At 46.7% G+C, this 27054-nt stretch overlaps 1 protein-coding gene across 3 annotated transcripts in view; it reads left to right on the top strand.

Annotated features, from left to right (window-relative positions):
• Positions 1–27054, top strand: part of LOC147442237 (uncharacterized) — a 109970-nt gene that overhangs the window by 53335 nt on the left and 29581 nt on the right. Inside the window, exons 4-8 of one of the 3 annotated variants that reach the window (XM_086528476.1) lie at positions 24127–24425; positions 24512–25392; positions 25459–25682; positions 25767–25864; positions 25991–26176. In XM_086528476.1, coding sequence (XP_086384602.1) covers positions 24127–24425; positions 24512–25392; positions 25459–25682; positions 25767–25864; positions 25991–26176 — 1688 coding nt within the window. Of the gene's footprint in view, positions 1–24126; positions 24426–24511; positions 25683–25766; positions 25865–25990; positions 26177–27054 lie in introns of all 3 variants that reach the window. The other 2 variants (XM_086528478.1, XM_086528475.1) reach the window with 2 other exon arrangements.

Raw genomic sequence — 27054 nt, 5'->3', positions numbered from 1 at the left:
AAAGCTTTGCATGCTAATGATGCAGGAAGAGATTAAAGCTTTGCATGCTAATGATACTTGGGACTTAATTGAATTGCCCAAAGATAGGAAAGCTATTCCTAACAAATGGGTGTATAAAATCAAGATAGTTGATGCAAAACCCAAGTATAAGGCAAGGTTGGTTGCAAAAGGATATGCTCAAACTAAAGGCATAGACTTTCAGGAAGTCTTCTCTTCTGTAGTGAAGATGACCACTTTGCGTGTGTTGTTTGCTATAGCGGTTGCTCTTGATTTGGAATTGGACCAAATGGATGTACATACAGCTTTCTTGCATGGCGATGTTGATGAAGAGCTTTACATGAAACAACCCGAGGGTTTTGTTATTCCTGGAAAGGAACATTTGGTATGTAAGCTCAATAGAAGCTTGTATGGGTTGAAACAAGCTTCTAGACAATGGTACAAAAAGTTTGATGCGTTTATGCTCAAACATGGGTATAAAAGAAGCCATGCAGATCATTGTTTGTACACAAAAATTGATGAGGATGGCAGCCCTATCATTCTTGTGCTCTATGTTGATGACATGTTGATTGCTGCGAAGAAAAGAAGCACTCTGGATGCTCTTAAACAACATCTGAAATCTGCATTTTCAATGAAAGACCTTGGGGCAGCTGAGCATGTTCTTGGAGTGAGGATTAGAAGAGAAAGAGACCAGTGCATATTGTATTTGTCTCAAGAAAGGTACATTGAAAAGGTGCTGGACAGGTTTAATATGGTTGATGCAAAGCCTCTTGGTGTGCCGTTACAGCCATATGTTAAAATCTCCAAGGATGATTGTCCCAAATCAAAGGAAGCAGCCAATGATATGCAAAGTGTGCCTTATGCTTCAGCTTGTGGTTCACTTATGTATGCCATGGTTGCTACTAGGCCTGACATAGCCCATGCAGTGGGAGTTGTGAGCCGATTTATGGCTAATCCAGGTAGGTTACATTGGGATGCAGTGAAGTCCATTATGAGGTACTTGAAAGGGACTAAAAACAAATGCCTCTGTTATGGTAAAGGACCATTGGAGTTGAAGGGATTTTGTGACTCTGACATGGCTGGTGATGTGGATACACGTAAATCCACAAGTGGTTATGTATTTACACTTGCAGGAGGTGCTGTCTCATGGTGCTCTAGACTACAAAAGATAGTTGCACTGTCTACTACAGAGGTTGAATATATTTCAGCCACTGAGGCTTCCAAAGAAGCCATATGGTTGGCACGTCTATGCAGTGAGTTTTGTTTGCCTGACAAGGCACCTATGCTTGGTTGTGATAGCCAGAGTGCCATATGTCTGGCGAAGAATGCCATGTTTCATGCGCGCACAAAGCATATTGATATGCGGTATCACTTCATTCGAGAAGTGCTTGAGGATGGCCTTATCAATTTGGTTAAGGTCCATACGTCACAAAATCCTGCAGATGCTCTCACTAAGTGCTTATCCAAAGCACAACATCAGCTATGCATACAGATGGTGGGAGTCACTTAGCTTAAAGACGCCATTTATGCCTTTAAGTGGGAGGTTGTTGGGGTTAAAGGCCCTAAATGGCCAGCCCATAATGTACATTTTGTATAGCTTCAAAGGGTTGTAAAACCCTTGGCCAAGTTCACATTGAACTTGGCCCAACATTTTAAAAATGGTCCTAAAGATAATAAAAGGGATGCAAGGCTCAAAAACGTGAGCTCTTGATTTCCCCCACCTAGCGTGAGCCTCTCTCTCTCTCTCTCTCCTGATTTCGATCTGCATCGTGGGCTCTCTCTCCCTTCATCGCCTGCACTCAGCCTGCACTAGTTGCCGTGCTCTACCACCTGCACTTCTTGCTGCGCGCTCAACAACATGCATATGTGAGCATTTGTGTTGCATTGTGATGTGTCAATTACTGAATATTCCTAATTGGATGAGATTGCCTGGGCATGTAATTTTAGTGCATCAAGACACCCGTGGAAGATCAGTACGGTATGTGTCTGATGGCTAATTTTACTACGCCGGAATATCAAGAGTTCCGATCTGGACGAACGGAGAAGCTAACTCCTTGATCAAAACAATCGAAAGGAGAAGCTAACTCCTTGATCAAAAGAGCAGAAAGGAGAAGCTAACTGCTTAATAAAAAGAGCAAATTGATTGTCCCTCGGAATGTCCCTCGGAATGACGCTCGAAAATTTTTGAGCTAACTTGAGTTGTTTTACAGATATGTTGTAATCGTGGACGATTACTCTCTTTCAAGAAGGGGAGATGTAACAAACTGCTGACGTGTCAAAGCCTAAAGAATGGAAACCTTAATTTTTGCCAGAAACCCTAACTGCTGAAACCCTAATTCTAGAAACACTAACCCTAAAACCTGTAAACCCTAAAAACTACAGAAACCCTAAACCTAACCCTAAGGAAGCGTGGCAGTTTTTCGAAAATTGCGTTGGCATGATGACGTGGCAGGCTGTACGGATTTCTGCGTTTTGCGTTGGCTGATGACGTGGCAAGCTGTACGGATTTCCGTGATTTACGTTGGCAGCTTTTTGGCTTTGCTTTTGGACCAGAAGCTTTTAAGTTTGAAGGCTTTTTACTGTAAACTGCTTTTTAGGCCAAGGGCCTTTAAATATGAGGTTAGGGCTCATTCTCTGGCATGCTTCAGTACGGAGGTGCAGAGTCTCGAGTAGCGGCTTGTACTGTGTTGTTGCAACATAAAGAAATACCGAAAGGGGCGCCAAGGTTTGGGGCCAATACTCTTTGGGGTGGAATTCCGCCACTCCGTGTCGCGTGTGGTCTCTCTCTCTCTCTCTCTCTCTCTCTCAGTTCAGTTGTTATTGAATTGCTAAAAGTTTGTTCAGTCTGTTCTTTTCTATTGGCACGTGGTGCCCGGCTTGTGACACCTACACCTAGCAGACACTGGCTGTGCTCATGTGCAGTCAGAGTGTATGCTACTTTTCTTAGTGCCTGGCGATGCATGTTTGCGCACAGGCTCACAAGGGTGCCAAAACACTTCCTTGGCTATCCTAAACGCTAGAGATAGGAGTTAGTTTGTCCACATGCTCATAGGGTTAGATTATGTGATAAGATCTCCATGGACCAACCGCAAAGAACTGTGCAAACAAGATCTGAGATAATGGGGCATGTGATGGCGATGCAAAGCCTGTTGAGTAGTCGAACTCCTTTGCAAACTAAGAAGGCTCACTCTCTTGCTCCCCCTCAATAGTGCTTACTGTAAGAGGTACGTGTGACTCAATCTCCAAGGGATCCAAGGTTTGTTGAACTAGCCTCATTCTAAATTGCCACTTGTTGCTCGTCCTCATGCTCTATCCCTAAGTCCAACTGCGCTAGTGTCACGATTGTGACTATGTTAACAGTATTACATCTACTCCTAGTTGCAGATATGCGAAGTGCCATGCCAAGGAGGAACCTTGCGCTTGGATGGTCACGACCCTTAGCTCAAGAGACGTGCGTCTTCGCCAAAAGCCACACTCCTTCGACCTGGTCACACCCCTTCGCTCTATGGGTGCGACTCTTCGCCCAATGGTTGCAGCTCTTTGCCGAAAGGATGTATCTTTACGTCTAAAGTCATATCTCTTCACCAGGAGACGTGTCTTTTCATTTGTGTCTCTTCGTCTCCTATATAAGGAGCCTATTGTACTCAGTTTTCAAGCGATCATTCAATCAATCAACACAGAGTCTTCTAAGTCTTGTTTTTGAGTTCAGTTAAGTTTCTTAAGTCTTAATTATGATTTAAGTACTTAATCAAGGACATAGAAGCTACGGTAAGGGACGAGACGTTTTATATGCGGTGTACAATAGCGTACTAGACGTATTTTTGAGAATAAAAAATAAAATACGTCCACTTTTTTTATATATGATACTTTAATAAGGACAAATGAAGCTGTTCATGGACCTCTTCAATGACTCTTCAATATTTAACCATAGCATACACAAACAAGCACCATGACGCTTAAAACACAATTGATCAACTAGGAAAAGACATACGGTTTGAGCAAAAAAACGTTAGAATAGAAAACGTTATGAGACGTATTGTACGTTTCAATATGGGACATCGTGTATTCTAAATAAAATATGCGTATTTTAGATGCTATGATCAAGGATTAGTACCTAGAATCCTTACGGTGGTATCAAAGCAAAATTTTTTCCCGGGACCCTAAGGTTGTGAGCCTCTCACCCTCGCCGCTACACTTTACCCCCTTCTTGGAGTTGCATGGAAGCCGAAGAACGGTGGTACATACAAACACCTATGCGTATGAGGTAACATAAACTCTTTCTGTTTCAATTACATAAATAACAGACGGAGACGGAGATGTGTGTGTGCGGCGTGCCGCGTACCCGGTGATTTTCGGGGAGAATTTCGTGCCGGGTTTGTTTGTTGGAGTCCGATTCGCGAACCTCTTCATTGGAATGTGTCCTTTCGAAGCTGGCCCATGTCCCTTCATGTTCACAGACACCACCTTTAGTTCGTGCCTCTTGGCGTCGGTGTATATCTGGTGCCTCTTTACTCACAGCCTTTTCACTCGGCACCTTTCACTCGCACCCTTATCGAAAAAGGGCACAGAGCAGGCAGCCTGTCCCCTTTTCTTCCAGTGCTAGCATCCCTTCCCATGAGACATGCCTTTCCGCAATTTTCCTGCAAGTGCTGAATTGCTGAAACGCTAGACTGAAAAGCTGTGCTGGGCTTCCCCTTTGTTAAGTAAAAAAAAACGAAACTCTTTGCTGGCTGAATTTAACAAAGCGCTGGCCTGAAATCGCTGGGTTGAAACGCTGCTCAGTGGGCTGCCTTCCGTTAAAAACAAAAATTTCGCTGGCTGTGGTCTTTTTTGCACTGAATTTCCTTACGTAAAAATCCAACCAACGTGACTTATTAAACAAATCAGGCCCAAAATTTTAATGCCCGAGTGTCCAGCCAAATTGGCTAACCTGCCCCAAATTTACCCACGTGTCAACATTTAGAATCCTCCAGAGTCCAAACCAGGCAGCAGCGTTTAAAAAAAAACAATTAAATAATAGCAGTTCTTAAAGAGCAGATGGCAGCAATTTCCACGAGCCTCACATTACTTCACACTCGCTTGGAGCAGTCCGAGCAGATGCAGATGCAAACCTCTTCTTGAAGTCACCCAATTGCTTCTCGGACAATACATGCATCTTCTTTCGACGCTTCAATGGTCGACCAGAAAGAACCACTCAAACATAAGCCTTCGGAATTGAAATTTTCTCACCCAAAGCATGGTTTCTCAGAGACAACTAGACATAAAGTACCTTCATGCGAGCAACAAAAATTTCAGCATGAATATTCTTGGAAATGCTACAGCTCTAAGCAACCAACTTCTTATTCGAATCGTCAACAACAAAAGCAGCAATATGAAGCTTCCAACGGATCACCAACGATATCAAGATGGGCTTACTTAGTGGCACATATATCCGACCCTAGTCAAGTACTTGGTCGTGATTGTCGCGACGCTGGACAAGTTTCCCCTCACGAGCCATGCCCTACATCTTATCTGATGGTGGTAAAGTTGAAGATTTATTGATCCTTTCCTTGTGCAAAAGGATTCTTTAGAGGTCTAAGAAGCAAGAGCTTCCTCGACCTCCCCCTTCTCAATTGGAAGCCTTAATACCCGCTGAGAAAGCTGAAGATTCAGAAGATTCCAGTTCTTATGTGACAACGGACAAGCACATAACCCCTTCTTTGGCCGTGATCCAGGCAGAAAAATTCGCCTCGTCACCGTCCTTGCAGAGTATAGTCTTTGTCTCTAAACAGATACCAGATGCTACGGTGAATGATAATTCTTCAAACTTGAAGACTGCAATCCTTATCTTCAACGCTGCAAAGGATAAAGCAGATACAGACTCTTGCAGTACGACTTTAGTCGCTGCAAATGAATCTTTGGACACAACTTGTTCTATTGATAAACCTTTACAAATGGATATACCTCCAAACACTACTCTGTCTACGACCTCCCTTCAGGAGGATTTTACTGTCCCAGAAAAACCAATCGAATACTTTACAGATTTCCAACCAGTGGTCATCACTCAACAGTTAACTCAAGTCAGTTTACCAATAATTTCACTCGAAGCAGATACAGATTCAATCTTTTCTTGGACAAAGCTCGAAGTTACAAATGACTTTGACAAAGGCACTAATCAAGTTGCAGATCATAGATGTGATACTCACACTTTTGACAAAGATGAGACAAGTTGCAGATATGATCATTTTACAGTTTGGCAAAATAGTCATGGTCAATAACAGTGCCATGACATGGGACTTAACAGAAAGAGCTTTGGATGCAGAAGCACAACAACAATACATTTCCTTCTCCCAGAGTTTTTATCAACTACCCTGGGTTTTATTTAAGGGAAAATTACCAAAATACCCCTCTAATTTGTGGATTCCCAAAATACCCCTCAAATTTCAAAAATTCCCAAAATACCCTTGTATCTATTTTAGTTGGATTGTTCACTATTTCCTAACCTTTATTCTTTTTTGACAATGTATATCCATTTTTTAGTGCTTAGCATGTAATTTATCATAAATTACCTCCCAAAAAAAGACAATTATGTCTAAAAATAATGAAGCAATTCATCTCCAAAGCCTACATAACCAACTCAAATTCTAGTTTTAGTATCTTGTATTCATAGACAATCAGTCTTCTTATGAAAAGCTACAATTTTTTTAATTTTTGGATAAATTTACTCTAACAACCATGGGTATTTTGGGAATTTTGGAAAATTTGAAGGGCATTTTGGGAATTTTTGACAAAATATGAGGGGTATATTGGGAATTTTTGAAATTTGAAGGGTATTTTGGGAATTTTTACAAATTAGAGGGGTATTTTGGTAATTTTCCCTTTATTTAAAGAGGAAGGGAATGTCACGATTGTGACTATGTTAACAGTATCACATCTACTCCTAGTCGCAGATACGCGAAGTGCCATGCCAAGGAGGACCCCTGTGCTTGGATGGTCACGACCCTTCGCTAAAGAGACGTGCCTCTTTGCCAAAAGCCACACTCCTTCGACGATTGGTCACACCCCTTCTCTCTACGGGTGCGCCTCTTCGCCCAATGGTTGCAGCTCTTCGTTGAAAGGATGCGTCTTTACGTCTAAAGTCATGTCTCTTCACCCGGAGACGTGTCTTTTCATTTGTATCTCTTCGTCTCCTATATAAGCAGCCTATTGTACTCAGTTTCAAGCGATCATTCAATGAATCAACACAGAGTCTTCTAAGTTTTGTTTCTGAGTACAGTTCAAGTTTCTTAAGTCTTAATCATGAGTTTAAGTACTTAATCAAGGATTAGTACCTAGAATCCTTACAGCTAGGGTCTCCTCTCGATCTTGATCTGGTAACCTCTCGTCAGGAGGTTTGTTTGGGGACTGCTGCGCGTCTCCCGACCTCTGTCGCATTGCCCTTCTGTAGAGGATAGACTGTGTTTGTACCTGTCCATTTCCTTGTCTCTGTTTCTATGTACGATCAACACTGTGTTGCTGCTGAGCATTTTGCTGTTGAGGGATCTCTATCGTGGTGTCGCGCAAGGCCCTGCGTAGAACTCTTTTCGTTCTGCTGTGGCTGCGAGGGCCGTCTTCTCGCGCGACCAGTTGTCTCTGCTCTTGCCCTCTAGGGAAATCCCTCATGAGATGCCCCATCTCATGACATACAAGGCGTTGGTTTGGTCTGCTTGTAACCACAATCCTGTGTGAGTGTAACACCCCTTTCCACTCAAAAGTGATGCTATCTGGAAAGATTGTGGAAGGGGTGACAGCCACCTTAATGGATGGCATAGATGTCTAGACTTGTATTGAACACATGAATGGTGTGCCAAAGATAGAATCCATTCGCCTCAACATGTTTAGCAACCAAAATTGTGCAGGCACCTTTGGAAAAGCTATTTTAACAGGATACCTTGGGACTTGACACTTGTTCGCAAAAACAGCTAAAGTGAAATTCTTGCACCACGGATGGAGTAAAATCAGTTTCCCTCGAAGTCGAGAGAAGTGCGGTTGATGACCCTAGAGGCAAGCTCTTGTGATGAGAAAATAAGTATGAAACTACGTTTGGGGAGCAAGAGGATGTCCTTCATCGGAATCGGCTTTAGGTTTAGTCCTACTTCAGTCGCGTCTGCAACGAACTTTGCAAGAAATGGGGCCCTCCGTCGTGACACGCTTGCTCGTCTTCTTGGTGATGGTGATGCAGCTCGCATTGGCGGGTTTCGGGCATTGGTTTATGGATGGGTTTGTCTTGCCTTATCTTTGTTGTTTCGTTGTGTTTTGGTTTTTGTTTGTTTGCATTTCTTCGCTCTCGTTTTTCGGGCCTAGGGGTGTGTGTGTGTGAGTGTGTGTGTCGTGCTTGCTCTTCTTGGTTGGTCTGCTTTGGGTTCTTGGGTTGTTGGCTTGCCGCTTTGCTCCCTACTCGCTCTACTAGGTTTCTACATGAGGTTTCTAAAAGGTTCTTGTTATCATAGCCTCCTTCATTGTCTTCTTGGAGTTCCCGCCCCCAGCTCTGGTCCTTAGAGTCACCTTCAGCAAGTGGACTGGTCTCCATCCCGGCTGATAGCTCCTTGTAAGCTCCAATGCAGGGCTTTGTTGCTCATCTTGTGGCTTCCTCCAGTTTCTTGGTGTGTCAATTGCCTCTTCCCTCTCATCTTCATCATCGATTGCTCTTTCCCTTCTGTCAAATGAAATGAAATGTTATATTAACGTCTTCAAAAGGCCATAGTGACCTATGAGACCAGAAAGTTACAAGGTGGTGGATCTGATACAAAGTCAGAGTAACGAAATAACCTAACAACAGTACAAAACAAAGATATATACTATGGGATCCTAGATTGGTCGATGTGAGCTAAGCAAAAAACTAAGCAAAAATGGGCGGCTTATCACAAAAAATCTAGCATCGGTCGTTGGCGAATCTCATCAATTTCCTCCATGGTTAGTAGTCTGACCGGGCGTCGTGCATGCCTGGCCAGCGTGCTCCGAATCTTTTGACGTAGCCTCCGTCGGTGCTGTGTAGTCCTTCGCAATCGTGGGCACCTGGATTTCCCCAGTTCAATCGCTCGGTCGATAAGTGTGCCTCTGGTGTGAGACGAGGGGGAGCTCTACTGTGGGAGTGGCTCTTACGGCTGTCCCGTGTCTGCTCTGAAGAAGTCTGTGATCCGTCTTTGAGACTGGCTAGCCCCGCCATTCATCAGGCTCTCTCTGTGTCTGCGTAGCTCGAGCAAGAACAAACCTAGGCATCTCTGATCTTGGTATCCCATTACTCTTGAGAGTGGTCCAAAAACACTCTCTGAACAAGCAATGGAAGCGGCCTCGTATCTCGTAGTAGACGGGGCAGCAACATGTATAATGCAGCTCTGTCTCAGGTTCCATGTCACACAAGGGGCGTGTCGTGGCCTCTGCTGGTACTCCGCTGTATCTCCCAGTTTCAATCTGCAGTTGGTGAGACGATGTGCGTAATTGGCCAATAGCACATCGTATCCCATGAGACAAGTGGGTATCCATGTATCTTGGTCTCGTCACAAAACCATCTTCCGGAAGCTGGAGAAGGTGGTCTCTGTAGAAAGCCATCTTCGTGCCCAATTCTTGTGCTGGTTGTATCCATGTCCTCCTGGTGTCTAGCTGGGTCAGGTCTTGGCGGATGAGCTTGGATCTCCGACCATGTAAGAATGAGAGATGGTGCATCCAATGAGTACTGGAATGGTGGCAGCCTGTCTATGCTGAACCCATGCGCCTGAAACCATGATGTCATCTCGCGATACCAGCATGTTGTATCTCCTTGTATGGCTAATTGTCGAGAGGACTCAAGTGCTATGCGAGCATATCTGTCTCTGGAAAGTTCCCATGTGCGGTTTATGAAGGAGACTGATCTGGTGAGCGCCTCCACCACTAGTGGGGGGGCCGCTAGCTCTGCGCGGATAATGGCCCGTGGTACTGATGCCTTGGCTCTAATGAGCCGCGAGATCATAGAGACGAGAGGTTTCTCCATGTTCCCCCATCCGTCTGTGCGACCCGGCCTCCCGTGGTGATCCAAAGAAGGTCCCCATATCTCAGCCCCATAGAGCAATGCTGAAGCCACCAAGGTGTCAAAGAGCCAGAGCTTCGTCCGGGGCTCCTGAAACTGAACCTGTGAACACATCCTCTCCAATCTACCCAAAGCTGCGTGGGCTCTAGTCAGTCTGGTCTCTGCTGCTCTTCTGAGTGAGAATGTAGGTCCGCTGAAAACCACTCCAAGGTAAGTGTAAGCGTCTGTGTACTCCACAGTCTCCTGGCCATATGTGAATGTAGGTGTTGACCTCCTGATCCACTGTGGGGTGGTATTAAACACCATAACCTTGGTTTTACCAAGGTTGACAGACAAACCACTTTCCTGGGCAAACGTATGCAGAGTATCGAGTTGACGTTGCATTCCCTCTGGGGATTCGGAGATCAACACAATATCATCAGCATATAACAGAAGTGGAATCCATGTCCCTGCCAGCTGTGCACCTTTATCCCCATCGCTGTCAATGTAGTCAGAAACCTCATCCACATACATATCGAAAAGAGTAGGAGAGAGCGGGCAGCCCTGCTTCACCCCAATAGTGGAGTGAACCGGTGTAGAAAGTCCCTCCGGGGTGCGTACATGCCCTACTACTGATCTGTACTATGCCATGATCCCCCAAATGAGCTTTGTGGGTACTCCCATTTCCTGTAATCTGCGCATCAATCTAGCTCTGGGTACTGTGTCAAAAGCTTTGCGGAAGTCCACAAAGCTACAATAGATCCGTTTCCCATGAGATCTGCCTTCCTCGATGATGGCCCTGAGTGTGAAGATATGGTTAACAGTAGAGAAGCATCTCCTGAACCCTGCCTGCCCAGTTGCACGCATTCCTTCCTTCTTTGCCCATCTATTCAGCTGTTGCTCAAGAATGGATGCATACAACCGTGCTAGTGTGTGCCCAATCATAATAGTGCGATAATTCCCAGGCTCCATGGGGTCTCCTGCCTTGAAGATAGGTACGATCGTAGATAGGCTCCAAGTGTCCGGTAGGCCCTCACACATGGCACGGTTAAACATAACTGCTAGAAGCTCTGCTAGTAGGTCTTTGGCATGCATGAAATGCTCAGCGACTAAGCCATCATGATCATATGCTCTCCCAGTCCTCATCGTGTCAATGGCTTTCTTCACCATCTCAGCGGTGAAAAAAGCACATGTGTGTGGGCATGGGTCGGGGGGGGTTGGGGAGGGGCGGTTGTCCAGTTACTGTGTACAAGGATGATGCGTATTGACCCCAGGTCTCTGTGGAGGAAATAGAAGGGGGGGGGGGGGGGACTGCTGATGAAAGAGACGCCACGCCTCCCGCGAGTCCTGACTCAAGAATAGCTGATATAGATCTTGCTCGAGTCGAACCAAGAAAGCTCTCTTCATCCGCCGTACCAGGTGTCGAAAGTCAATCTGTGACTGTCTGTGAGTGACATTCCCCAAAAGCACCTCCCTCTGAAGTTTGGCTCTAGTCTGGCGGCACTCCTCGTCGTACCAGCTGTTCTGGGGCATGCTTCATCATCGGCAGCTCTGCTCAGGCTGGGTGTGTGGGTATGCTTCTGCTGCTGCCTCATGCAATGTCTATGTCAGTATAGTAGTTAGCTTCTCCAGAGGCCGCCCCGGGTCCTCAGTGCATAGGCGTCTGTAGATCCCGTCCATGTATATAGAATCCGTCTCCCGTGTGAATGTGTAGCGAGTAGGGGCTGCTACCCGTGGCCTGTGTGCTACACTGAATTGGAAAGCGATGGTCATCGACACCAGAGCATGATCTATTGCTACCCCGACCGGTCTGGGCCCAACTGTGAGATCCTGGATACTAGAGATGAGATTCGGCTGTGCCATGACATAGTCCACTGTGCTGGCTCCATGCCTGTGTGGGAAGCATGCAAAACCTCCCGCATAGCAGGAAATCTCTATAGGCCGTTCAAGATGGCCAATCTATGTGCAGTGCCCATGTCTATCAGGTGTTGCCCATACTTAGTATATTCCACATCGTGTGATAGTCTGGACAGGCCCGTCTCCATGACATCTAGCTCTCTTAGCATCTGCTCTGAAGTATCATAAAACACTGCCTGGTGATGGGCATTCCTAGCATTGAAGTCCCCTAGTATGATAATGTCACCATCTTTAGAGAACTCCCATATGTCGTCATCTAAAATAGAGAAAGGAGACTGTCCTCTGGGTGATGCATAAACTAATGTAGTCGGGGGAAAGTAGCAAATAGCTAGGTAGAGATATCTGCTTGTCTCTGCTTTCAATCTCACCCACATGTACCTAGCCTGTTCATCCCTGCGGGCTATATGTATCAGTGGCTGCAGATCCTCTAAATAACACTGCCACTCCCCCCGAGCCCCGCCCTCTGTGCTCTGAGCGTGTCTCCTATCTGTAAGCTGTCTCCCACCTGTGAGGCATGGATTGCCCAGGGGCCTGGTGTGTCTTAGAGTAAAAGATGATGTCTCTTCCGGTAAAGCTATCCTCAAAAGCACCTACATCAAGACGCATAGATACATTACAGTTCTCGGCAGCCAGTTTGAGTGTGGTCCCATAAGTCTCGCACCGTCATGTGGAGTGTCGCTCTAGTATTACCACTTTTCCATCTCAGTAAAAGGCAATCTTGCCTTTTCCCCTTGCCGCTCTAATCTCCGGCATTACTTCCTGCATATGGGCGATCTGCGAGAGGGTGAGATCATCCCCGAGAAAGATGCCATTCTTTGTAAGAGTTGGTCTTTTCTTCAAGAAGGACTTCTTCGCTTCCATGGAGGGAAAACGGAGGATGAGTGCTCTTTCTTTTGAGGTTTCTCCACTGCTTCCATTTTTCATTTTTCTTTATGTTGCCCACTCTCCATGCCCTTGTGTGCGTCGGCTCATGCACCCCCATCAAGGTTGTGAGTTCTTTTACTTCTTCGTCCACATTGCGTTTGTCTTTAAGACCGCAAATTCTCACATGTAAAGCGCGCATCCGTCCTTTGTTCCTCCTCTAGTGTTTGATTAATGATAGTGGGTGTGGACGTGGGCGCTATCTCCTTGCCTTTTCCTTTCTTGGCCATCTTGATCCATTTCTTGGCTTCATCCACCTTCTGTTGAGTTTTGGTAAGAACATCCACCCAAGAAGTCGTCATTTCTTTGTGTTGCTCTTCTCCCTCTTTGATGGCCCGTACTTGCTCCTTGATTGTGTTGATTTCTTTGATTACTGAGGGTTGCAGTTCGCCCTCTTCCAGTGTGTTTCTGGATCGGGCTTCGGCGAGATCTTTCCTGAGCGACGCAATCTCTGCCTCTTGAGTCGTCACTCGGTCTTCCAGCGTACTTATCTTGCTCTCTTGGATCAACACGCGTCCTTCGAGCATGTTTATTGTGCCCCAGAGCTTGCGGTTCATCTTGGGAGTGACCTCCGTCATTTCCTCTTTGCACTTTTGAATGGCATCCTCTAGGGGGTCGGCTTTATCGTTCAACTTCCTCATGCTTGATTGCCGTCCGCCAAGGGGTCCCTAAACATACGTGTGCACCCACACTAGCAGTGGGCGTGGTAGCTGGGCGGGTGGGGCAGCGTGGGGCGGTACGGCAAGGGAGGGGGAGCGATAGAGTGTAGATGAAACCGGCCTGTTCAATCCAAAAAGGGCGGTAGACTTTACTTTAAACCTTGATTTAGCTTTCACCCATTATTAGTCGTCTATGTTACCTGTACTTTCAAGACACAACAAAGGGGAGAGGGATACAGGCTGCTAGATTGCACCTGTATGAGTAGACGGACACCAGATTGGCCCCTAACTTAGGCGCCCCTTTCGGTATTTCTTTATTGTTCAAAAGAGGGAATAAACGCTGTGGTTCCCTACAAGCTGCCCCGCACAAACTCGTCTGAATTTCCACTGTTCCAGCCCGATTTCAGCAGCATAACTGTACTAGAACCCTTCACAGTCAGTATTCCCACGCATTGGCCGACTTTCCCGACGCATACGTGCCTTTTGCCTGTCAAACTTGACCTTTTGGCATATTAGGCATTCTCGCACAAAGGCATCCACATCTCTTCTCAATGTAAGCCAGTAGAAGAATGTCTCAACCGCTTTAACTGTAGCATCGATACCACGATGCCCTGCATACGGTGGGACATGACTCTCTTCCATAACTTTGCGTCGCAATGGCTTTGTGACACACAATCTGCCATGCATCATCATGAACCCGTCTTTAAGAAGATAGTGTTCATGACGTTGTCCATCCATTAGTTGCTCGAAGACCCTTGCAAAATCTTCATCATTTGCATACTGTTCTCTCATATCATCAAGTTCATGATGATAAGGAATTGACACAGCTGAATTTGTGGCTTCCTTGACAAGGCATCAGCCACAACGTTCTTCTTGCCTTCCACATGCACAATCTGAAAATGGAACATGGACAAGATATTTGCCCATCGCATATGCTTCTCAGATAACTTTGTTTGTGTCAAGAAGTATCGCAAGGTCTGATGGTCCGTTTGGACAACGAAATCTGCACCTAGCAGGTAGTGTTTCCAACTTAAGAGCGCATGAATCACAGCCAGTAACTCTTTCTCATAGACCTGCATGGTCATCTCTGGCCCTTGCAAAATTCTGCTCTCATAGGCTACTACCCTGCCATCTTGCATTAGCACGGCACCAATGCTACTACCGCAGGCATCACACTGGACCACAAATGACTTCCTAAGATCTGGCAACACAATGACTGGATCTGAAGTCATCTTTTCCTTTAAGAGATTAAAAGCTGAAATCTCTTTTTGTGTCCATCTAAAGGTGACTGCCTTCTTTTGAAGAGCATGTAAAGGTGAAGCAATCTCAGCGAAATTTCGGATAAACCTTCTGTAATAGGAGCATAGTCCCAAAAAGCTTCGGACATCATGCACCGTCTTCAAATTTGGCCATGACTTGATCGCTTCAACTTTTGCAGGATCCATTCTGACACCATCCTTTGAGACAATGTGTCCCAGAAAGTGAATCTCTTCCAGAAAAAACTCACTTTTCTTTGCATTGATGAGCAACCTATGACTGCGTAGCTCTTTGAACACAATGGCCAAGTGATGCCTATGCTCCTCTTCATTCTTTGAGTAGACTATCATGTCATCAAAGAATGTACCAACAAACTGCTGGTGTGGACGGAAAATTCTGTCCATCATCCTATTGAACGTAGCAGGAGCATTTGTGAGACCAAAGGGCATCACTAAAAATTCGTAAAGGCCAAACGTCGTTCTAAAAGCAGTCTTGTGCACATCCTCTGATCTAATGCGGATCTGATGGTACCCACTCTTTAGATCTATCCTGCTAAACATAGCTGCTCCTTCTAATTTGTCCATAATATCATCAATTCTAGGTATAGGGAACTTATTCTTGATGGTATTCTTGTTCAGTGCACGGTAGTCGATGCACATATGCCGTGAGCCATCCTTTTTCCGCACCAACAACACTGGAGAACAGAATGGAGATGAACTGGGCTGAATCAGCCCCTTTTCTAACAGCTCCTGTACTTGGCCCATTATCTCTTTCTACTGAGCCGCACTAACCCTGTACGGAGGCTTATTTGGTGGGCTACTGCCTGGCACCAAATCTATCGCATGGTCCTCGGGTCTCTCTGGCGGTAATTGAGACGGTAATGAATCGGAAAAACAGTCACTATACTGTTGTAAAAACATTGACCTTTCTTTATCTAGCATAGATAAATTTGATTCATCACAATCTGACACTTCACGTGCAAAAACCAAGTATGCAGAAAGATGCTTTTTCATTACAGAAGTAATAGCAAAAGCTGATACAGTAGGAATAGACTCCCCTTTAAGCTTTACATCCAGAATGTGAGTCTTTCCCCTGCTCTGTACAGTGATCTGTTTGTTGTAGGCATCCATGATTCCCTGTACACGAAACAACCAAGGAATACCTAACAACACATCACATCCGTCCAGTGGCATGATGTAAAATTCTTCAGCATCTACATAGGACTGGATATGTAGACGCAACTTTCCAATGATGGGTGTCACAGCCTCTGTATGGCCAGGACATGCCAAACCTGCCTCTGCTGTATACCCCATCTCTTTAGGTCTGATTCCCAACTTTGAAGCCAATTCTGGGGAAATGAAGTTGGCTTTGGCACCTGGATCAAAGAAGATAAGCACTGTTTGTTCCCTGACCTTTCCCCATGCTCTGCAAAGCTCACTTGCATCTGAATTTGGCTTGTCGCCCACCATATCTGGCACTAGACCGGCCATGGGCTTCTTTCCTTTCTTGTCTTCCTTGTCATCAGAATCAGCTGGCCTTTTCTTTGTAGGACAGTTGTAGGCAATGTGGCCAGGCTGCTCACATATAAAGCATTTGTTCTCTGTCCTAAGGACCTTCTTTTGCTCTTCTGACTTGCGAGGAAAACGTCTTTTCCATTTCTTTGTTGGTCCTTTTTCTGATTCAGCCGTAGCTTTGTCTTTCCCTGCGTTGGCTGACTCCTGAGTCCCTTTAGGAGCCTCATTGGGAACATGCTTCTTGGCTGAATTTTTCTTGCCTGATCTTGCCTTGACGCCAGTGTTAAATTCACAATCTTCTCCCTTGAGCAAACCATTGCCAGTGTTTGCTACCTCGATGAGCTGCGTCAAAGTAGTGACTTTTGTCTTCGTGCAGTACTTTCTCAATCCTTTGGGTAGGCCACAACAGTATTTTTCAATCTGTTCTGTCAATGGCACAAACCTATAGGAAGTTACTGGAAGTAGAGCTTTCCAAAACTTCCGATTGTAATCATCCAGATTTCTGCAAGTGGCAGCATTTAGCTGGTGCCATTCTGTCATGACATCTGCTTCAAAGTCATTAGATAACCATGCTGCTGCAAAAATCTGCTTGAAGTAAATCCATGTTGACGGAGCTTGCCCTTGAAGCAATAAAGTTGTCCACCATTGTCCCGCATTCCCTGTCAAGAAAGTGGCTGCCTTGCGGACCTTTGAAGCCTTTGTAAAGTTTCCCCCTGCATAAGCCTTATCAAACCATAGTTACCAGGAACGGGAAACCGGAACGGGAACGGGGAATGGGAACGCGGAACAAAATGCCATTCCCTGTTACGGGTACTCACGTTTGAAACACGGAACGGGGATTCGGAACGGGAACTTGGAACGGGAACGGGGAACGGAGACCTGAAAGCGGCCATTCCCTGTTACTATGTATCAAACTGCTGGAGGAATGAAAGAGCCTTCTTCCTGTCATCAAACCTTGTAAAGGTCGTGAATGACACACCTTTGCCACCTTCTTTGTACGGAGTTGGCCTCTCCAGCGGCGTTAAATTGTCATATGGAAGTGACTGAAACATGGGAACACTATTAGGGTTCATCTGTGTTCCTTGGCCGCTATTAACTTGACCTGGAAATGCCATATTTGGCTGTTGATTTGTAATTCCAGCCATACCAAAATTTGCCTATGGCATCCCAAATTGGCCCTGAGTGCTCTGAAACCCTGGTAGCATGCCTGTGACACCATACATGGGGTTAGGCATCATCGTTTGAGCACCCCCAAACACTGTTCCTGGCGTATAAAACTGATTTCCAGGTGCATGACCAGCCATGCTCTGGAATACCGTTCCACCTCCAAAATAGCGAGGGTGTACTGAAGGTGGTGGGAAGACCTGTTGCATAGCCTGTAGGTTGCTTCCCTGCCCATTAGAACCAGCTATAGGCTGCTGAAAGGTGGCTGGCTGAACTGGTAGAGCTTGAAATACTGGCATCTCAGCCACCTGTTCTTGCACCTTAGGCATAGGTTGTGGAGACTGCATGTTCTCCGTCAAGTGTACAGGTGTTTCCATTGACTGTGCGGTATGAATCACCTGTGCTCGAGCCTTAACAGGCTTTTGAATATGATCCAGTGACCCAACTTGTTGAGACGGAACAGGAGGTTGCAGAAGGGCTAAAAACCTTGGGTTCTGCATTACTTGTGTAAACATAGCCACAGCAGTAGCCAACTGGGTCCTGAATATATCATCATCCGTCTGTGGTGGTCTTGAGGACTCACCCACTTCATGTGTCTGTTGACCCTGTGAAGAGGAAACCTCTTCAGTCACATCATCTGGTCTGTCAGCCATAATTGCAATTCCCTGTGTCTGGTCTATGATCCCGTGTGTCTTCAAGCCCAAAACTGACCAAGGCTCACTTCTATGGGAAAAAGTGATTTAATCCCGTCGATGGAACCATGAAACCGGCCTGTTCAATCCAAAAAGGGCGGTAGACTTTACTTTAAACCTTGATTTAGCTTTCACCCATTATTAGTCGTCTATTTTACCTGTACTTTCAAGACACAACAAAGGGGAGAGGGATACAGGCTGCTAGATTGCACCTGTATGAGTAGACGGACACCAGATTGGCCCCTAACTTAGGCGCCCCTTTCGGTATTTCTTTATTGTTCAAAAGAGGGAATAAACGCTGTGGTTCCCTACAAGCTGCCCCGCACAAACTCGGCTGAATTTCCACTGTTCCAGCCCGATTTCGGCAGCATAACTGTACTAGAACCCTTCACAGTCAGTATTCCCACGCATTGGCCGACTTTCCCGACGCATACGGGCACTTCACAAAACCTGGCGAGAATCTGCAGCACGCTGAATTCTCTGTTTTCAGCCCTGAAAATGCGCCAGATCACCTGTACAGCGGTCCCCTTGCATCCCCGAACCTCCGGGGGGTATTAGGGTCCGTTTAGGGCCAAAACCCTAAACCTGCAAAAATACACAGCAGGCTGTAATTTACTGTTTCGGGCTCCGTTTCGCGTGTCAGTCGCATCCGTAGCAAGTCCTCGAGCTCCCGCACCTGTAGGGCTACTTGCCCTTTGAATCGGACGAGATTTCTGGCGTGAAACCTCTCCGAATTCACCTGTACCTGCGGGGGGATTAGCCGCTAGCTAATCCAGTACCTGTGCAAGAGGCTCTTGCCTCGGCAATCGCGCATGAACCCACACAACTGTACATTGGTCAAATGAAGAGCCCACTAGAGGGGCATAACATACTGCCAAAGGGGAGAGAGGGGGCAGTGCGTAGCGTGCAGGGCATCACTCCTGGCACCGCACTGTGCATAAGAGGGAAAGCAAGCACTCCATAGCTCTTAACCTGTGACAAAATCTGAAAAATGAGCCCTCCCAGCTTAAAATTCAGCGCCACTTCTTGTTGCATGAGGCAAGTGCACCAGAATGTGCCATTTGGCACATTTACAAGCATTTTCCCGTTTCGGGGTTGCCGCCTAAAAATATCCCAACCGGTTGCCCAATTGACTTCACGGCAGAGTAAGAAAATGTTCCCCTTGTCATTCCGGAGGTAATGACGCCAACACATTTTCAAGTCCCAAAATAGCAGTTCCCTAAAAATTAGGAGATGCTGCCATTGTATCTTTCTAGGTCATCCGACCCTCTTTGTACACTGCGGCCACATCCAAAACTGAAATGTAGCCTCTGTAGCAAAGGATTCCACTTTGGCTAGTCAATGACCCCACTTGGCTAACCATAGTCCTTGTGCAACCCTAGTGCTCTCTTGCCCTCAGGCCTGGACTCCCTCTGGACAGTTCCACACTAGCTATGCAATGCAGGGCAGTTAGATTTCCCGAGGGGTGTTTCCAAAGAGTGAAAGTAAATAGATAATAAGAAAGAAATCAACGAAAAGGATAGATAGTAGTCACACTCTGGTGACAGTGGACGAGAGAGAGAGAGAGAGAGAGAGAGAGAGAGAGAGAGAGAGAGAGAGAGAGAGAGAGAGAGAGAGAGAGAGAGAGAGAGAGAGAGAGAGAGAGAGGGGGAGGAAGGGGAGGGGGGGAGGGGGGGGGGAGGGGGAGTATCAAAAAGAAATAAATTGATATACTAGCGTCTTCAAAAGGCCAAATTGACCTATGAGACTAAGCCGATACACCATAGCGAGTGTGATACCATGTCCAAAAAAAAAAGAAAAAAAAAAGAAGGGACTTCCTACGCGTAGAAGAAGGGGGGGGACATCCTATGTGTAAAAGAGGGGGGGGACAATCTACGCGTAGAGAAAGGGGGAGGGACATCCTACGCGTAGAAGAGGTCCGGGGACACCTTACGCGGGGAGCAAGGGGGTAGAGGAGTGGGAGCGGGAGGGGTAGGTAGCGGGATTGCAGGGCAGCGAGCAGGGCGAGGGTGGGGCGGGCACAACAGCGCAGAGGGGGACAGCGTGGCGGGGCTGCAGGCGGAGCGAGGGGGGGCAGGGCAGCGAGCAGCGCGAGGGGAGGCGGCAGCGAGCATGGGTAGGGAGCGGGGGCACGCAGGGCAGCAAGCAGGCGGCAGCGAACAGTGGTAGGGAGCGAGAGCGTGCACACACACACACACACACACAGAGAGAGAGAGAGAGAGAGAGAGAGAGAGAGAGAGAGAGAGAGAGAGAGAGAGAGAGAGAGAGAGAGAGAGAAAGAAAGAAAGAAAGAAAGATTTTTAACGTCTATGTCAGGCCGAAATCGGCCTATGAGACAAATCAAATGTACATTGTGTGTATGTCATCCGTCTATCGGAAAGACAAATGAAACAAAATTGATACAAAACTGAGCTGAAAGTAGGTAGTGGAGTATCTGAGGAGGGATGGAGCTCTATCTCTAGGGGTATATGCATGTCTGTATGCTCAAGGTAGTACAATCATGAGAATGCATCAAGCTATCTAGCTCCATCTTGTACTAATGGGGGGGTGTAAGATGTGGTACATGGGTGGGTCTGGTGCCAAGGCTACCCGGATGAAAGCGGTCGGGTCAGCCCTCATCTGAGCCACTCGCTCCTCAGTGGCACGGCGCTCCCGGGCTCGGATCTCCTCGATCTGTCGGTGGTGGGAGCTCGCGCCCCTGTAGCCTGTGACTCGTGGTCGTCGTCTGGCTCGGTTCACCTCCGCCTGTGGGAGTGTCACTCCCCTCTGAGTGTCTGGTGAGGGGGGGGCGGAAATCCTCTGAAAGAAGTCTGTGAGCTGCGATTGTCTCCCCTCTGTCTGTGTAGCTGTGTGTGGCTGTAGTAGTGTGTCCCGATGGCTCTGTATCTCTAGTAAGAAACGTCCAAGCTGTCTCTGATCTCGAGATTCCATGATCTCTCGGAGAGTGGGCTGTCCTCTAAATAGGGCCTCATACCTGCCTCTGATCTCAGTGTATGCTCTGCATCTACATACAAAGTGCTCCTCACTCTCCACCTCCTCTGTGCAGGCTCTGCAGATTCGCTCCCCCCTCGGAACACCAGTATGTCTCCCGATCTCAATCTCTAACCTGTGTGAAGCCACTCTCAGCTGACCAATCGCCACCCGTGAGCTATGTGGCATATATGTGTCCATGTAGCGTGGTCTCTGTATGAACCCCCCAGATAATATGGTGAGAAACTGGTCTCTGTAATCTGACATCCTCGTCCCCAAGCTAGGTGCCGCCCAGACTCTCCTAGTGTATAGCTGCCACAGATCCTGTCTCAATACCAAGTTCCTCTCACTGCGAGAGAGGTGAACATATGGTGAGTGGGGGTCGTACTGGAATGGTGGTAGGCTCTCCATGTCAAGACCGTGTCCCTCAAACCATGCTCTGACCTGTGAGTACCATGCTCTCTCATGTCCACTCTCTGATAGCTGTATAGCTGCCTCAAATGCTCTACGGGTAAGTCTGTCAGGAGGTAGCTCTCTCATCCTCTGGATGAAGCAAACTGTCTGGAATAGTGCCTCTACAACCATAGGTGGTGTGGCGAGCTCGGCTCTAATAATGTCGTGTGGCACTGTCTTCTTGCTGCGGAGCAAGCGTGAGATCATATATACCTGTGGTCTCTCAAGTTGTGTCCACTGGTCAGCTGTCAATCCTGGTGCCCATACTGCCGCCGAGTACATCAAGGCCGGGTGACTAAGGTGTCGAAAAGCCACCCCTTCGTGCGGGGCTCCTGAAAGTGTGCCTGGTGGCACCTCCGCTCTAGCATGGCCAGAGCTGCATATCCTCGGGTGAGCCTGTCAACAGCAGCCTGCCTCATAGTGAAGGGTCCTGGTAGGCTGGTGAATGTGATGCCAAGGTAGACATAGGAGGTGACTACATCAACCTGTCCTCCTGCTGCTGTGAAGGTGGCGGCGCTCCTCACTGCACTGGATGTGTGAAAGATCATAACCTTGGTTTTGCCAAGGTTCACAGTCAAACCCCTGTTTGTGCTGAATTCGTCCAAGGCCTCAAGATGGCGTTGCAAGCCCTCGGGTGACTCTGAAATCAACACAATATCATCAGCATATAACATGATGTGGACCGGAGTACCTGCTAAGTCGCTCCCCTCTCCCCCTGCTCGTAGTATGTAGTCGGAGATCTCGTCGATGTATAGCCCAAAGAGTGTCGGGGAGAGTGGGCATCCTTGCTTAACACCAATGGTGCTAGCAATGGTCTCTGAAAAACCGCCTGGGCAACGAACCCGACCCGCCACCCTCTCATATAGAGCATATATGGCCCAAATCATCTCTGTTGGTACCCCAATGCTGTGAAGGCGCTGGAAGAGTCTCTCGCGTGGGACTGTGTCAAAGGCCTTGCGGAAGTCCACAAAGCAGCAGTAAAGCCTCTTCTTCCGCGCCTTTGCCCCATCAATGAGGCAGCGCAGAACGAAGATGTGGTCAATGGTGGAGAAAGCTCGTCTGAAACCTGCTTGGCCTGGAGCTCGTAAACCCTCGATCTCTGCGTAGCAGCTGAGCTGTGCCTCAAGTACTGCTCCATATAGCTTGGCCATCGTGTGGCCAATCATGATAGTCCTGTAGTTCCCTGGGTCCAGGGTGTCGCCAGATTTGTGGATAGGCACTATGGTGTGCTGTGTCCACTCCTCTGGGAAGCCCTCCCCTATAGCCCGGTTGAAGACATGTGCAATCAACGGGGCTATAGTGGAGGCCGCATAAATGATGTGCTCACTCTGTAATCCAGTATGGTCAGCTGATCGTCTGTGCTGCATGCGGCGTATGGCCCTCTCTACCATCTCTGCCGTAAAGAAGGAGGAGCACGTGGGGCGAGGCTCGTGTGGTTGTGGAATAGGAGGCTGCCCTGGCACTTCATAAAGTCGCTCTGCATAATCATGCCATATCTGTGGATCCTCAATAGCTGTAGTCGGACGTGGCTCGCGTAGGGTGCGCCATGCCGTCGCGCTATCCATGCTCATGAATAGGCGGTATAGCTCAAGCTCCTGTGCCTCTTCGAATGCTCGCCGCTTTTGGCGTGTCATCGTCTTCATATGCCGTCTGGCCTCTCTCTCTGTGATCTCCCCTAAGGCTTGTCGTGCCTGGAGGCGTCGGTATAGCTCTCTGCACTCATCATCATACCAGCGGTTCTGAGGCATAGCCCCGGGGGGGGGAGTGCGTCCTGTGTGAGTGGTGTGTGGAAAAGAGCTAATAGCTGAAGTGTGGAGAACGGAAGAGATATGTGATGTGAGAACTGAGAGTGGTGTGGATGGGTGGAGGAGACATAGGCCATGTTCGACCTTGGCCGAGTAAATAGAGGCTAACTCATGTGTGAGAGAGAGAGAGAGAAATGAAAATGAAATGTTATATTAACGTCTTCAAGAGGCCAAAGTGACCTATGAGACCAGAAAGTTACAATGTGGTGAATCTGATACAAAGTCAGAGTAACAAAATAACAACATAACGAAACAAAAAATACTATGGGATCCTAGACTAAGCAAAATGGGCGGCTTGCTGGGATAGCTAAATCACAGGAGATCTAGCATCGGTCGTTGGCGGATCTCATCAATCTCCTCCATGGTCAGTAGTCTGACCGGGTGTCAGACTACTGACCATGGAGAGAGAGAGAGAGAGAGAGAGAGAGAGAGAGAGAGAGAGAGAGAGAGAGAGAGAGAGAGAGAGAGAGAGAGAGAGAGAGACTCGTGCCATTCTTGTTTACATGAACATGTACAGAATGCACCTAATGATTTTACTGCACAAGATTCTTTCCCGTTTCCAAATGAGAAATGTTATATTAACGTCTTCAAAAGGCCATAATGACCTATGAGACCCGAAAGTTACAAAGTGGTGGATCTGATACAAAGTCAGAGTAACAAAATAACCTAACAACAGTACAAAACAAAGATATATACTATGAGAGAGAGAGAGAGAGAGAGAGAGAGAGAGAGAGAGAGAGAGACTCATGCGATTCTTGTTTACATGAACATGTACAGAATGCACATAATGATTTTACTGCACAAGATTCTTTCCCGTTTCCAAATGATATGGCTGGAGAGAAGGTAACCAATGTGGATGCTTCACGAGTGACTCGAACAAATTATGGGACTACTTTGCCACCAGAGTTGGAAATGCCATCAGCTACAGAGAATAGCAACATGAAATTTATGGCCTTAGGAAACCCACAGCATCAAGTGATGCCAAAACCAGATACTAGCATAGGTTCACAGTTCCCTTTTTCAGATCATCAACTGAAACAACTAAGAGCTCAATGTTTAGTCTTTTTGTCATTAAGGTAGATTCATGTTTTCATACCTGATTTGACTTTGATTTGACTTTGTCCTGTGTTATAACGTGTTTTCTTTTTTGCATCTTTGGAAGGAATAAATCTCGGCCAAAAAGATTGCACTTGGATTTGGCATTAGACTGTCAAGACAGAAGGTTAGACAGTATGAATATTCCCATGACTCAAAAAGATGCTTGTCTTTCAACATCCACGAACAAACCTGGGGATTCAAAGCATCATTTTCCTGAATCTGAGGCAGGGTGCACATCTGTCAATGGTAATAGTATCATCCTGTCACGAGGTAGACAGGATGATACTGGAGGGCTTCTATCGGAAAGTCAACCTAGGGAGCATGAAAGAAATGCATCGGACCACATAGAGGGTGTTGTATATGGAGAACAAAACAATGTTGCATACATGGCAGACAAGGGACACAATCAGATGCTCACCAGGTCAAGCATGAGCGATAATGTCGCCCCTTTACAGTCAGCAACTGGACACTTTCATGGTGATCACAAGGATGGGTCACCGTTGAACTCCTTCGACCAGCACACCTCTGGCTGTGCCCCCCCTGGAAGTAAAGGAATGCTGACTTCTCTCCAGACAAATTTCTCAATGAACCAGGGCAGTAGCAACTCTACATCCTCACAGCCACTGCGCCCAGCTGATAATGTTGTAAACGATAGGGGAGCAACCGAGATGTACCCATCGGTAAGTCGGCAACCTAGTCTTCTTGTCAGTTCCACAGACTGCCAAGAGGAGGGGAGGAGTTTACACTTGAAATCTAATAATTTTCAGGAAAACAATGTACTGTGTGGCACAACCAGCAAACAATCAGTCCTGCCACAAAAACCTGAAGAGGGTGAGAGGGGCCTTGCAAGTGCTACAACAGATGGAGTTAATATTTCAGCACAAGTAACACCATCTATGGAAAATCTTAAAACATCTGCAGCAGCAGCAGCAGCATCACCTTTGGGTACGTTACCCTCATCTGATGCAAAAGTGGCAGAAGTTTCTACTGAAGTGGAATGTAATGCAACAGTGGAAGAAACCAATGAGGAACAAGCAGGAGAGCGGGAAAATGTGGAGGAAGGAGAAGACAGGGTCGTGCTGACAGAAACTCAACTTCCACGAAAGTTAGAATACACAACTGTTGAAAAGTGGACTCTTGATCAGAAAAAAAGGAAGCAGTTGGAGGAACAGAGCTGGGCTGCAAAACAACTGAAGACAGAAGAACGGATCACAGTAAGATTCCATCAGTTGAAGGTGAGAAGCTTTCAGACTCTGGCTCTTATATTTCGCAATCTACATATGTTCATCAAACTTTATCGATCTCTTTCTTTTTTTCAGGAGGCTGTGAGCTCCTCAGAAGACATTTCGGTCAGAACAAAAAGTGTCATTGAGTTGAAAAAGCTCGAGTTACTTCAGCTTCAAAGGAGATTGAGAAGGTGCTAGTTTGTTGACAATACTTCAGTTTTGTGATAGCTGGTGTGGCAGGTTAATACTTGCATAATAGCCCATGGATGCTGTTGAAGTCTGTTGATAGTTGTTGACTGCCTTGCTCTCTTTGACAGGGATTTTCTTCATGACTTTTTTAAGCCAATTACAGCAGATATGGACATGCTAAGGTCTATGAAGAAGGTTCGCCCAGGAAGGAGGATGAAACAATTGGAAAGGTTAGAGTTGCGGCAGAAGGAAGAACGATGGCGAAGGTCCCGAGATAGGCAAAAGGAATTTTTTAGAGAACTTGAAACGCACAGGTATGACAAACGTTGCTCATCAAGTTCAGTTATTGAGAACAAGTGGTTGCCTGTGTTTCCAATCGAAGAGAGCAAAATGGGCATTTGACATTCGTATCATGTCTCTTTAATTCTAGGTTTGACGATATGATCTAGCTTTGACCTTGCTTTTAATCAAGGCATCGTTTCTCTCTCTCTCTCTCTCTAAAACAAGAGAGATGGAGTTTTGAAAAGAGAGATTCTAGAGAGAGAGAGAGAGAGAGAGAGAGAGAGAGAGAGAGAGAGAGAGAGAGAGAGAGAGAGAGAGAGAGAGAGAATGAAATGTTATATTAACGTCTTCAAAAGGCCATAATGACCTATGAGACCCGAAAGCTACAAAGTGGTGGATCTGATACAAAGTAAGAGTAACAAACTAGCCTAACAACAGTACAAAAACAAAGATATATACTATGGGGTCCTAAGTTGGTTGATGTGAGCCAAGCAACAAACTAAGCAAAAAATGGGCGGCTTGTTGGGATAGTTGAATCACAAGAGATCTATCATCGGTCGTTGGCGAATCTCATCAATTTCCTCCATGGTTAGTAGTCTGACCGGGCATCGTGCATGCCTGGCCAGCGTGCTCCGAATTTTCTGTCGTAGCCTCCATCGATGCTGTGTAGTTCTTCGCAGTCGCGGGCGCTTGGATTTCCCCAATTCAATCGCTCGGTCAATCAGTGTGCCTCTGGTGTGAGACGAGGGGGAGCTTTGCTGTGAGAGTGGCTGTTGCGGTTGTCCCGTGTCTACTCTGAAAAAGTTTGTGATCCGTCTTTGAGACTGGCTAGCCTCTCCATTCATTCGGCTATCTATGTGTCTGCACAGCTCGAGCAAGAACAAACCCAGACATTCTCTGATCTTCGTAA

Source organism: Adiantum capillus-veneris, chromosome 14 (genome assembly GCF_014529385.1).
Source record: "Adiantum capillus-veneris isolate H3 chromosome 14, ASM1452938v2, whole genome shotgun sequence".
NCBI lineage: Eukaryota > Viridiplantae > Streptophyta > Polypodiopsida > Polypodiales > Pteridaceae > Adiantum > Adiantum capillus-veneris.
The sequence above is the reverse complement of the archived record's forward strand: the minus strand, read 5'-3'. Positions and strand labels throughout refer to the sequence as shown.